This window comes from Carassius auratus, chromosome 37, assembly GCF_003368295.1.
Source record: "Carassius auratus strain Wakin chromosome 37, ASM336829v1, whole genome shotgun sequence".
Classification (NCBI taxonomy): domain Eukaryota; kingdom Metazoa; phylum Chordata; class Actinopteri; order Cypriniformes; family Cyprinidae; genus Carassius; species Carassius auratus.
This window is the reverse complement of record NC_039279.1, coordinates 7,537,593-7,551,936: the sequence shown is the minus strand read 5'-3', so window position 1 is coordinate 7,551,936 and position 14,344 is coordinate 7,537,593. Positions and strand designations below refer to the sequence as shown.

Here is a 14,344-nt window from a genome sequence, read left to right as displayed (position 1 = left end):
AGAGAGCAAGTCGACTGTCCTAAACAGGATCTTAAATACTCATTGCTGTTAATGCATAAACGCAATCAGCATCCTAGAATCTGCGCAGGAACATGTAGAAGTACAAGAAGAATCTGCGCAGGTTTCTGCGTCAAAAGTTCATCACCGTGCATGTAGGCGGGGCGAGCACGTCTCAGGATACGAGCCAATCAACTGCCGCGCTTGTTCTACTTCCATGAAACAAACAAAACCAGCAGCACACCGCTTCACCGCTTCGCCGCGGGAGACAGAACGGCACTAGAACAGCATCGAGCCGCACCGAGAGTCCGCATACATACCGCGCATCAGCCTCAGTGTAGTGCCCTAATGGCAACGGAGGACAAAGGAAAAACGGCGGCGCCTCAGGCTTTACCGGAAACGAGATCCCTTTCAGCAACACACAACAATCTGAACAATAACAACAACAACAATAATAACAACAAAGACAACGAGGGAGGTGAAGGAGCCACAACAGCCACATCCACTACTGTTGAGCCCGGGGGCGCTGAAAATATCATAGGGAACGGTTCAACGGTTAATACAACCGGAGGCAATAACGGCAAATGGGTCCGTCTCAACGTCGGGGGGACGGTGTTTCTAACGACACGACAGACGCTGCTAAAGGAACAAACTTCATTTCTGTACCGACTGTGTCAGCAGCAGGACTTACATTCTGACACGGTAAGACAGCCAAGAGTGATGTTAGTGTATGACTGTGTGTTAATGATGCGGCGGGCGTCAGATGGATGCGCACGTGCTGCGCTGCTTAATGACGCGGACCCCCAGTGTTTGTGCTTTTGAGCAGCATCGCAGTGTTAAGCCAGAAATATCCATAATTAATGTGATCCACCTGAAGCTGATTTTGTCCAGATCTCTTGATAGGTTTATCGCCAGATCATTGGTACACCCTCAATTTATTATAAGGTTGAATCTCATGAATCTCTATTTTGCATGCAGATAATAAAGCAATTATTTGTGTATTATTATTGACTAATCACTTGTTTAATATTCAACGATTTAATAATAATAATAATGATAATAATAAAGAAACTAATGTTTAAGTTATTCAATATCAATATTAATGTTATTTATATCAATATTATTCATACAATATTTGTATCAGGCAGTAATTGATGTAATCATATTATTATATTTTTTTTCATTTTAACATTATTATTTATTACATTGGTGAATCACACAGCCAATTAAGCATGTAAATCAGGAACTGTCAATTAAAATTGTGTCATCTTTTATTCATCCTAAAGTCATTCCGCACCTGTATGCATTTTTTTCTTGTGTGGAACACAAAAGAAGATATTTGGATGAAAGTTGGGAACCAAACCACATTGGAGAAATATCTTCTTCCACAGAAATAAGTTAGAGAGTTTTGGAATGACATGAGGGTGAGTGAATAATGACATAATTTTCATTTTTAGGTGTAGTGTCCCTTTAAAGTTAGGATGCTTCTTGTTAAAGAGGCATTAGATAATCCAAATAAAGCATCCATATCTTTATAGAACTGATCTGTCAGAATGTAGAGCACATGCCAGGAGTTCCAGTGGGATCAGAGCAAATATCACCTTATGCCAACTCTTATGTGAAGGGGGCCTTATCACTGACCCACTGCAATATATTTTTTTTCTTCTGGCTGCAAAGGTTAATATATTACACTGTTGGCTGATGTCTTTGTGTCTGCTTGGAAGGCCCGAAACAGGATTTTATTCTAGTTAGATGTAAAATATTATTAATTTTCAATATCTCTAATACCTAAAACCTGCAAGGTACTTATTATTGTTTTACATTTTAAACACATCATGACAATGAGATAATAAATAAGGTCAGCGGATGGAGAATATATGAAATCTATGGATGATTTTGTATTGAATTGTATTTTTTGCATAGCAGTATATAGAAACGGATATATTTTTGGCATGGCACCATATGTTCTCCCATGTGCCATCAGCAATGGTTTCAATTATATATTTTAGTCATTTTTTCCTTCATATTACAGTAATGAGGACAGTAATGAGTAATTTTTTTTTGTTGTGATTTTTTTTGTTGAAAAGAATTAGGAACACATACAGACACATATACAGTGAGTCTATGTGTCTGAGTGTATGTTATTTTTTATTTTTAGCTACCATTTACTCTTACAGCATTAAGGCATACAAAAAGTATTAGACTTAACAGATGGTACTCTGCCTTCACAGTATCCACCCTCAAAAGCTATCCTCTTATTCCCCACTCAAAGCTCCTCCATCTCCAGAGTAAGTGATGAGGCAGAGACGATCTCCCATCACAGCTCAGTTATTACTGGCTGCTGTGTCTATGGTGTTGTGTGCTCTCTCACTGCACATGTCACTCTTCTAATCAGATTAGAGTCATGGCACCTTGAAGGCTTCCAGCCCTCTGCACAAAAATATCTATGGAGGCTTCTCTGTTCTATTCCTGACCTGGTCTGTTCGTCATTGGTGATTTGCATGCATTATTCCTTTTCGAATAGTTTCAAAAAGTTGATATAGTAAAATGATATATATGTATAATCCTTGTGTCGAGCAATTGTTGCTCACAGAAAATTGTATGTAATTGAGAATTTGACATTGACAGATTGTAACTGAAAATTCTGTCTTCATTTACTCACCCTTGTGTCGTTCCAAAATCATATGATTTTTTTTAAAAGAAGGTATTTTGAAGAATGTTGGTAACCAAACAGTTTTGGTTTCCATTGACTTCTGTTGTTTTGTTTGACCGAACAACGGAAGTCAATGGGAACAAAAAAGTTCCACAGAAGAAAGTCAGTCATACGGTTTTGGAATGACATGAGGGTGAGTAAATGAAGAAAGAATTTCCATTTTTGGGTGCACAACCCTTTTAAGACATGGCCTTTTTATTTTTTTTCATGAGGAGGTTTTGGCTATTGTTATAGTGAATATTATTAGCTAGTTCAACTGTTTGAATGAAAATGTGCATAAGCCAGAATTGATGAAGTTTAAATGATTTTTTCGGCCTTCTAATAGCATGCTGTGAGGCTTTGCATGGCACAGGTCATTATGCAGTTCTGTTTTGAAATTAATAAGCTCTTTGTTTGCCTACCAGGTAGTTCCCATGGGATGCTGCTATTTCCCCATTGGGACATGGTTTTTATACTTATATATAGCAAATGCAGAGCTTAATGTTAATGCAAGATGAGTTGAGCACGGACACGTTTGATTTTTGTGTGTTTAGGACATATACAGTAGTATTATGTGTTAAATCCTCTTGTTCTTATGAAGTGCTGAGTGGGGGGCCAGCTTGTCTCTTCTGACTCACTGCAGGACTCATGCGCAGGTGTTGTCATGCCTGCTGTCAAGTCTAGTCATGTCTTATATGAGGCTGCACTTCCTGTTTCGAAAATGGGATTTTTGTATGTGTGTGCAAACTGCAAATGATGTTCTGTGCTACTATTGATGTATGTAATGAAAATATCTCTTGATGCTTTTTCAACTATATGATATTTATTTTGAAGTTCATGTCCATGTTGTGAATCTGGAGTGAGTCACATGCAGGGTCCAAAATGAATGGAAGGTTAAATAAGAAAGTTTACCAGGCATAAATATTTCATATGGGCCATGCAACTGTGTTACATTATTTATTTGAAACTATACATTACTGTTAATAATAAATAATAACAGTACTGTTAATTAAAAAATAAAATAATAATAATACTTTTATTAAGCAAGATCATGTTATATTGATAAAATATGACAATAAAGACATTTATAATTGTACAAAATAATCATATTTTAAATAAATTATGCTCTTTTGAACGTTCTATTCATTGAAGAATTCTGGAATTATCCCAGTTTACACAAAGAAAGCAGCACAGCTGTTTTCAGCATTGATAATAACAATAAATATTTCTTGAACAAAAAATATGCATATTAGAATGATTTCTGAAGGGTCATGTGACACTGAAAACTGGAGTAATGGCTGCTGTAAATTCAGCTTTACTATAACAGAAAAAATATTAAATAAATAAAAAATACTAATAAAAGACTACAGATTATAGACTATAAGAATAATATTACAAATATTACTGTTTTCACTGTATTTTTGATCAAACAGCTGCAGTCTTGGTGAGCATAAGAGACAAGTATTTAGCATTTTTGACTTGGCAAAGCCACTCTGTTTTTGTGCACGGAGAGTGTTTATTCTTTATACATGACAAATATCTTCTTTGTGGAGGTATGTTGTTCATGTTCGTGCTGTGAATCTGCAAAGCGAGTTATCTTATTTATGCTTTCTTCTTTCTCTACTTAAGTGCTTTTATAACATTGCAGTGCCTCTATGCAGTCTGTTACGCCAACATCTTCCTCTTTCTATTTACCTTTTTCACTCTAGTGCGCTTCTGTGCACTCTCTGTTTTTCTTATTGCTGTTTGTGGGTTTTGAGTGCTCATGCCCTGGGCTCAGTTGTGTAATGTTCTCTTTTGGGCATGTTGTAGACTACATGATGTCCTGCTCTTGCTAGAGCTGTGCCGAGTTATTAAAGTTCATTCAATGCAGAGAGGAGACTCCAGCCATTCTGGAACAACAACTGTGGCAATGCTAATGTGACCTGCGCTCACTGCCACTTTCCACATGCCCTTTGCGCTTTCTTTTCTCTCTTGTGCCAAGTCACATTTTTATCCCCTGGGGCGATGTACTGCTCAGTGCATCCTGTACATCAGTTAAACAGCTTCAGCACTGACTCAGTGGTACATTTACATAGGGAATTTCCTGACAGTCACCACATTATTAAATAGTAACTAATATTAATAAAATGTTAAATGCATCATGATTAAACAATGTGTATTTATTGTTACATAATATTAGTCCTACATATTTGATGAAATTATATTTAGACATTTATATAGCCAATAATGAAATATCTTATTATTGAGAGAGCTACGATCTCTTTCTGTAGGATGAAAGTGGTGCTTATGTGATCGACCGAGACCCCACCTATTTTGGTCCCATACTCAACTATCTGCGACACGGGAAGCTGGTTTATAACAAGGAGTTGGCAGAAGAAGGTCTGTTAAATCACTTTCTTAACTGTTGTTAGTGTATGCTTTTTAAAATGGATGGGCATATTTTAATATTATACTGTATAATTTATATTTAATATTAACACATCATAATTAGGAATGCATAGTTACCATATGATTATTAATTGTATTAATTTTTGAAGTTGTCAATATTTCACATTTTCATTTAGCTTAAGGTTTTTTACATATTTACATTTTATTTTATAAAAAATCTTTTGATAATAGTTTGTTAACTGCACTATGTTGATTTTGGATACTTAATTGTACATTTTCCCTGTTTTTTTGTATTTAGTGTCTAATTTGATCTTTGAAAAACACTTGAATATATTTAGCAAGTCTCCAAATGAATATCCATTTTTCATACTGTACATTATAATGTAGTGATGCCTAAATTTACGTGTAGCATTTACAACAATTCATTTATTTATTGTTTTATTGGGAATTTATTTGGAATTCCAGTATTGGAGCATATCTAGTCAAAACACCACATAGCCGTAACAAAATCCAAGTTCAGTTTTTAAAAGCAAAGTGTGTCTGTGCCTTCAGGTGTCTTGGAGGAGGCAGAATTCTACAACATCACACCGCTGATTAAATTAATCAAAGAGAGGATTCTTGAGCGAGACTCCAAGGCCACACAGGTAATTAGCAGGGCCTTTATCATGCCTCCACATACCTCCCAAAAATAGCATTTAGTTTTGTCATTAGTATCAATTTATTCAATTGTATTGCTGTCCATCTCTGTTTCTACTGTACATGAATGACTATATTTACGTGCTTATGCAACAGCCATCAGTTTCCCACCCACTCATGCTTTTCTTTTCATACTTGCCTTTTGGCATCATCCTTTACTTCCCACCACACTCCTTTTATACACTTCACCAGTCTTCACCCTCTCTCTCCGTCTCTCTTACAGCAGGTGCCACCAAAGCATGTGTATCGGGTGTTGCAGTGTCAGGAAGAGGAACTGACCCAGATGGTGTCCACCATGTCGGACGGCTGGAAGTTTGAGCAGGTCAGCGTTCGCACCTGCCGAAAACCCCGCCCCGGACTGCTCTGGACTGTGGGTTGGACTGACACTGAGTCGATTTCCCTTCCCCTGACCCAAATGCTCCCAGTGTCAAATTCTCCCCTCAGATTCAGAGTCCAGAACCTTAGCTAATGTCTGAAATTAAACTTTGTCCCATTTTCATTCAACTACATTTTAAATGGTCAGTTGCACCAAACTTTTTTAATCATATTTACTCCGTTAGTCCTAAAAACACTTGAATATATTTAGCAGTCTCAATAATTAGATATTTAATTATTTGCTATATAAATGTATAAATATAATTTCATCAAATATGTAGGACTAATATTACTCCGTGTCAAGCTATTGCAAACCTGTATGCGTTTCTTTCTTCTGTAAAACAGAAAATAATTTTTGAGGAACATTGGTAACCAAACAATGTTGGTGCCTGCCTATTGAATTCCATTGTATGGACAAAAAAAATAACAAACAGATGTCTCTAAAATTATCTTCTTTTGTGCTGCACAGAAGAAAGTAAGTCATAAATGATGACTGAAAGTTCATTTTTGAGCAAACTATCCATTTAAAGAGGTCATATGATGCTTTTAAAAAAAACTGTACATTATTGTAGGTCCTCTATGCCCCGCCTCTCACAAACAGGTAGTTTTCTACAAAGTCCCTCCTTCTGACAAGTGCAGTCTGCTCTGATTGGCCAACTGACCCCGTGCATTGTGATTGGCCAACACCGCAAGCACTCTTCAGAAATGTGATGCCTCTTTCCATAATTGCGAGCTTCATCTTTCAAAATAAATGTATAGACAGTTAATAATGTCCTTAGTTTTACCATCAGCTCAAGCCCGAAAGGGAAACGTGACAGACACAGTGATGAAGCTCATATCTATCTCTCTCTCTCTCTCTCTCTCTCTCTCACACACACACACACACACACACACACACAAACAACGCACAAAACTCTGAATTTGAACAGTCAGTAGAAAATATTAAACTAATAACAAAACATACTTACAGTAGCTGATTCAGAAGGGCCAGATTGTCGTAGCAAAGTCAGAATGACCTCCTCTCCTAAGTTCACGAAACGGTCATCCATCAAATGCAAATGCGTATGTAGGTTTTTGACTCAACTAAAGCATAAAAATGCCATAATACGTTTTCAGATATTTAAGAAACATTCTAAGTTAACATACGTGTTTATTTGAAAAACAATGCTACAGTCAGTTATTCTCCTTTCAAAATGTGCGTTTTGGGGCGGAATGTCGGTCTCTGTTTTGGTTTGTGAAACCCACCCACTGCCAGTTTAACCAATTGCCAGTTGGCACAAACATTGCGTTTTTCATTTCATTCATCGTCAAGTGTGTTTGTTCCTGTTGGTGTCTTCAATCTGGCAACCTGTGTGTGCATCAAGTCTGAAGAGGAGGGACTGGGTGAAAAAAAAACTAAGCTGCCGCTGCTGAACATGATGCAAATCTGACACCCATCATATTTTCTATACAAACCTTTTCTGGACTGCTTCAGGCTTAAAGTCTCTACTAATGAGCTGACGAGTTGAATCGGGTGTGTTAGATGAGGGAGAGTTCAGAGACATGTTCCTAAATGTGACTCGTATATAACAAAAACTTACATGCACAGTTTTAAGGTAGTTTTAATCACCTTTTTTTGTAACTTTATGATTTAACTGACAACATAACTATGACATTGCATGCTCGTAGTTTCATTTGTGCTTTAATATGATCAAACGGTTTAATATAATACAGCATGCGCCACCATATTTGTGCATGCAAGACCGGAAAATAGTTTTTTATTGAGAAATGGCCTGACAACATCTCATCTGACTTCTCATCAGTTCACTGTTGTTCTAATGATATCACCTGTACCTTTACCACATTCATTTGACTAACACCTGGCGCTGAGGTAAAGTTGGAGAGCATGTCTGAAAAATCTCCCATTTGACGTGGTCTTAAAGAATCTCAAGAACAAGAGACAGAAGCACCAGATGTGAGTGGGATGGCCAACCCTAGTTTCGCCTATGTGTTAATTGCATTAAATATTTTTTTTACGCATTAACATCACTGGTTTACACAAAAATTATGCAAACATTATGCAAACCAGGCTTAAGAATAAGACGATATCAGCACTATCAATATGTCAAACACCTCTGAGAAGTTATTTTGCTTGAAAGTACACCCATTTACATTGGATGTAAATTACATCTAAAACAAACTGAAAAGAAAACTTGGTAAACCTCACAAATAGTTTCTTGTTAAATGACTATTTGCCCATATTATCTCTAATAATGTTTTTGGCACAGCTGACCAGGCATTGCATCCATCTTGATGTTTTCCTTCATTTCCTAACCCCTTTCCTTCAGTCCCATGTACCTCATGATGAAAGACCTCTCTCTCTCTCTCTTTCTCTCTCTCTCTTGGCTGTTACAAGATGGTGAACATTGGCTCATCTTACAGCTATGGAACAGAGGACCAGGCTGAATTTCTCTGTGTGGTGTCAAAAGAGCTGCATACCTCAGGTGGAGGTTTGGGGACAGAGCAGAGCCACAAGACTAAGGTTCGAGGACCTACAGACACACAAACTCATTTTACGCACTCGTGCCATCTCACAAACACTAAAGCTCAGTTCCAGTGACTCATTCATCCGAAACATGCTTACAGCGTACAAAATCTGCATCTTTTCATCTCAATCCACATCAGTAGCCTTGAGATCCATTTGCACACCTACTCTTCACATATTCATAAATCTTTTTTTTTTTTTTTGCTATGCCATCATCTGTCGTGCTGCGATCCCTCTGGTTTCTGTTCACCCTGTTGTCCACTCATAACACGACTAGACCTCGGACACACAGGTGGAGGATGGAGCGAGGGAGGAAGAGGAGGATGAGGAGGAGGAAGAGGGAGAGAGAAATGCCACCCCCAATGAGTGGATTAGAGATTAGCAGAAACATGTGTCAAAGGAATTGGTGAGGATATGCCGACATGTTGGTTGTATTAGTGGTAGATGTCTTTAATCTAGCAGTCGGACAGTTTCGGTAAATTGCATTTCAGTGCATCAAATTAAACTATCTCTTATGAACAACAGTAAATCTATATGGAATTGTTTGACTGTTAAAATAGTCCTCTCATGTAAGGTGGTAGTTTTACTTCTCTTTTATGAACAGTGCATTGAAATGCAATAGCCTTCACCTCGTAGAAACTTCCAAGCATGATTTTCTTTTAAGTAACTCTATTAAAAACAATTCATAAGTGTGAGGACAATCTATTGTACAACTTGGATAAATATAGCTTTAAAAAAAAAGGGATTTTTAACACAGGTCGTTCCATGACTCCTCAATATTTAGCACAGCGTCTGTTCCATGGACTGCCATTGTAAATCACTGCCATCTCCACCCATATCCACATCTTCAGCAAAACTGATCTTTGTGTTATATGGACTATACAAGGTGGCATATTTGACAATCTACACTACCCATATCAGAAATGATTATTAATTATATATTTCTGTAGATATACACTGCTATTCAAAAGTTTGGGGTCTGTAATATTTTTGACATCATCTATGCTCACCCAAGGGTGCATTTATTTGATCAAAAATACAGATAAAGATGTCGAGTAACACTGTTCTGTCAGGGGATGTTACAGAGTCCTTAAAGGGACACAGACTGTGTATGTTTCTTCTTTTTGCAAAGGTCCCTTTAGGGGTTCTGTAGGATGTAAAAAAAAATGCATAGCTAAAGTTGATTTTTTATGATATGCCTGACTGTTTTACACATTATAAAACAGATTGTTTTGGGATTCTGCTGGTTTTTCTAATGATCTTTTATTGAACAATATGGCAGTGTGTTTTGTCTTCGGGGCAATGCAGGTAAATGCATTTATTTAGAATCTTAATCGTCAAACCAACATTTAACACTGTAAGTGTTGCTAATACATTCAGTAAATGACTGGATATGGTGCAGTGAAGTTATCCAATCACAGCAGTGGGCTTTTACTTCTGTTTCTGCTACGTGTTTTTCACAGAGAGTGAACATTTGTACAAATATTAGATCTTTTTGGTACAAAAAACTTTGCAAAATTTATGATCTAACCTTGAAACAATACAAACTGCATTTTATGACCCCTTTACTACATTTCTTATTATTAATTCTGAAAAACAGTAGTCTTGCTATATATTTTTGTGGATACTGTGATACTTTTAATCAATTCCAATAAGATTCAGAAGAACAGCATTTATTTAAAATCGATTGTAACAACATTATAAAGGTCTTTGTCACATTTGCTCAATTTAATGCAATTTTTGAATATAATATAATTAATTTTTTTTATTTTTTTTTAATCTTACTGACCACAAACACTTGAACGGTAGTGTGTTTTTGTGTCTATAAGATCTTTTCCAACTCTCTTGCAGCTGTTCCAGATCCATGGATCCCGGCTGTAGGATGCAAAGAAATTTATTTTTCTAGATATCCATTTTATCATGTGCTCATGATGCTGTTTTTATAGCCATACTTTTTGAATAACGGGTATTACCGGGAGACAAGAACTTCACATCCAGCAGCAAAAAAACAAAAAAATAATGTTTTAAATTGAAATGTTCCTGAAAGAAAAAAGTACTTAAGGTATTAAAAAAGACACTGTTACTTACAGTTACTATCTTAGTACATGGCCTGTTACCAAAGAGCGCAACCTAGTTATGGGATACTTCACAAAATATAAGGCATTTAACAAAAACTAAAGAACTTAAGTCAGGTTTAGTCAGGAAATACATTGTCATCAAGGATGGAAAGACTGTGTGGATTTGAGACTGTAATCAGTTATTTAGAGTTTAGGTTTTGCACTTTTGTTATAGCAGAAGAAGGGCGGCTCTGCTACATGAACAGGTCAAGTTCTGTTCCATTTAGCATCAGCTGTGGGTAAAGTGCCATCAGTGTCACCCTGGCAGACCACCAGCTGTACACTTTAGCCCCATTTACAGTCTGCGGCGGTTCATTTTGATAGTCGCTGGCGCCAGCTGGAAGGTCAGAGTGTCGTTAGAGGTCATGATATTACAGGGCTCGGGATGTTGTGCTTCTGCTTGTGTTTGTTAGGGATTTTTAAAAGGTCCTGTGCAGAGTTTACTTAAAATGAAGTTCAGATAATGTGCTGGATTATGATATTGTGTCACTTGTTAATGTGTTTTGTGTGAAGGCTAGATTGCTTTCAAAGGAACAAAGCCTGGCAATCAATATCGCTCAAATCGACATGCCTCAATTCAACAAATGATCAAGCACTTTTGCTCCCTTTAGCCTACAGCCGTGCATATAGCATTCTTTGGGTTTTTTTATGTGCTGTGGGCTGGTTTGCATGCATAAGCTTGTATTATTAAATATGCTATAGTTTTGCACAAATTTGCAAAGATACAGTGGCCCCAAAACATCATTGAACACTTAAGCCGCATTTAAACATATATGAATGTAATTGCATTATATAACAGAATAGCAAACCAAGTGGCTGATAGCCAAAGCCACTTTGTAAGAAGGAAGTTTATTAGCTTTTTGTAGTTACTCTGATGGCAAACTGGTTTCATTGATCATGTATATGCTAAAAAAATAGCCTTGGGACCAGTCGATTAAAAATAATTGAAAGAAATGCTTAGTTCTGAGAAAAGATCATGCTTCATTTGTTTGCAGATGCCACTTGGTCTGATTTTTCCTATTTAATGCAGTAAAATTCATTTTTAAATGCGTTTTAAATGTCACTTAAGTGTTTAGAAACTATTTGGATGGGTAAAATAATTTGTTGTCATGTTTGATGACAGCATTATCAGTCAAGACTGATTTAAAATTGTCTTTTTGTAAACATTATATTTTAATCTGTTTGTAATCGCAACAAGACCTGTTACGATTATAACTGCATTTCAACAGAGGAAAAGGGTGTTTGCAAACACAATTTTGTAGCTCAGTGTGTTACTGGGTCAATCGATTCTTACTCTGTCCCCGTTAGCTGCCACTATGTTCTAGAACTGTGAGGATAATAATTGTGTCTAGACAGAGAACAGTGAACTATCTGAAACCGAGATATCAGACTCCAACTGTTTAGATGCAACTGATGTAGAAGCAGCAAAAGTTTTGATACAAAAGACATATTATTAGCCTGTCAGTGCTGTAGTCATTTCTTTAAAGTTTGTACTGGTGTGTTGAAACAATCTTATCACTGCATTGAATTTTAGAAGTATGTTTTAATTTGAAAGTTTATCTTGTAAGTGTTGACAGCATTATTTTATATGGCCTTTTTTATAATCATACTGTGTCATCATTTGTATTTAATTTAGTCTTATAAATGTCAGATTATGTTGCTTGTCAGGGCACAGGTGATGTTTTGGTTTATATTGAATTTTATTTTGTACACATGTAAAGCTGATTTTATTTTTTACGCTTTTGTTTCATGTATGTTATGTTACAGTGTCATCAAAATTAAGTAATAGTTTGCCCTCTTACTTTCATGTTCGACTATTTTTATATTTATAGGCAGTTTGTATGCCATACTTCCACTCTTGAGCTCTCACATTTCACTTATTTATTAAATCTGGGATGTTTATTGGCTTATTTGATTCTTCTTGGTTTAAAAGTTAATAGAGTTGTATTTATTTCGTGTTTTCTTTATATGTGTACTTTAGATGTAATATTAAGTGATGTACTTTAATTCATACACACTGTATATTTCATGACTTTTGATTAGCATTGAAAGCACATTAGCTTGTCGAGACAAACCCCTCAAATTAAGAAAACATTTAGTAATAAAAACTTAAAATTGCAACCGGGCACAGACCCTTAGTAGTGTATGTATGCCAAAGAAAATTAGATTAATGTTTCTCCTCAGCCAACCGAATATCTTTTAGCACAGAAAACATTCGTGAATTAGATGTCCAAGCAGCATTATTGTGTAAAAAGTTGTCAGAATAATTCAAATAAAGTTCAGATGTTTTTTTTCTTTCACAAAAATTCTGCCTTGTCTGAAGTATTTATCACGTTTGTTATGTTTTCATGAAAATTAAATATCTTACCACTGAAACACTGTTGCACTCACATGCTCCATGAACACTGACTAACAGCAGATATGCTGCAGTTTGTACAGTGCCTAAAATCACTGCATGCAACAGTACAATACAACAGAAATGACAGTTCTGTTAGCAAGATGCTTATAGGGCAGAGTGTTCTTAGTGTTTAGCGTTGGCTTTACAGGTATCTGCTAAAACCAGGTCTGGATCCTCCGGCTGCTCTGGTGCAATCCATTTCCACTTCCACTATGAGCTTCCTGCGATGTGCTGAAAGGGTGTTTCTCTTCCACAAGCTGGAGGGCCGCTTCTCTAGACATGTCTTTATCATTTGAGACAGGTACTGCTGCAGATTCTGGAAGTTTTCCTTGCCAGAAGGAAAGTTCACAGTGATGAAATCTAAGTAATGAGTTCAAAGTCGAGTTTTAAGGATGAATAAGGATCATAAAATGGTAAACACGCTGTTGGAGGTGAAATTCAGTAAAAACAATATGATGTTCCTTGTGGAGGGTGTTAATGATCGTCTTCTGGACAACTGTCAAGTCAGTAGTCTTCCCCATAATTGTGGGTGCATGTTCTAAACTAGCCGAAGAGGTACCAAGTATTTATACTTAAAATTAATCAAACTAAGCTCAAAATGGAATTCAAATTTTTTGAGATAATGAATTTTTAATTTTCCTAAGCTGTAAGTGGTAACCATCAGAATTAAAACAAAAATAACTCTTGAAATATTTCAGTTTGTGTGCAATGAATCTAGAATACAAGAAAATGTGCTTTTTAAATTAAATTACAAAAAATAATGACCTTTTCCATGATAGTCTAATTTTTTTAGATGCACCTGTAAAGAGAGACCTGGCAATCTTCCATAGTGGGATTTCTATCTTTCTGAAGTCCTTGTCCCAACAATTACTGATCAGCATGATCACCTGGAGAAACCAAGTAATATGGGACCTATAGTTACCTCACTTAGCTGACAAAACTGGTGAAAAGTACATTAAATATATATCTTTAATTAACATAAACATTTATATTTAAGTATAAAGGAAACTGGGAAACACTTTTCATGTGTTAATTCATTAGCATGGAGTAAGAATGAACAATACTTCTACAAAATTATTCATCTTAATGTTAATCTCAGCGTTAACTACTACCTTTTTTAAGATCAAAAGTTGTATTTGTTAACATGACTCAAT

At 36.2% G+C, this 14,344-nt stretch overlaps 1 protein-coding gene across 6 annotated transcripts; it reads left to right on the top strand.

Moving 5' to 3' along the window:
- The first annotated feature begins 168 nt into the window (after positions 1–168).
- On the top strand, positions 169–13,306 carry LOC113056049 (BTB/POZ domain-containing protein KCTD5-like). 6 transcript variants are annotated; one of them, XM_026222510.1, is made up of 7 exons: positions 169–699; positions 4,963–5,071; positions 5,633–5,724; positions 6,003–6,146; positions 8,547–8,672; positions 8,953–9,081; positions 10,527–13,306. In XM_026222510.1, the coding sequence occupies exons 1-6, from the start codon at positions 346–348 to the stop codon at positions 9,055–9,057; spliced, it is 930 nt and encodes a 309-aa protein (XP_026078295.1). In that variant the 5' UTR covers positions 169–345; the 3' UTR covers positions 9,058–9,081; positions 10,527–13,306. The 6 variants fall into 6 exon arrangements, with proteins under 6 accessions (XP_026078295.1, XP_026078298.1, XP_026078294.1 ...); XM_026222508.1 differs by having other exon boundaries at positions 173–699; positions 6,000–6,146; positions 10,527–13,304; XM_026222512.1 differs by having other exon boundaries at positions 176–699; positions 6,003–6,098; positions 10,527–13,301.
- The last annotated feature ends 1,038 nt before the right edge of the window (positions 13,307–14,344 follow it).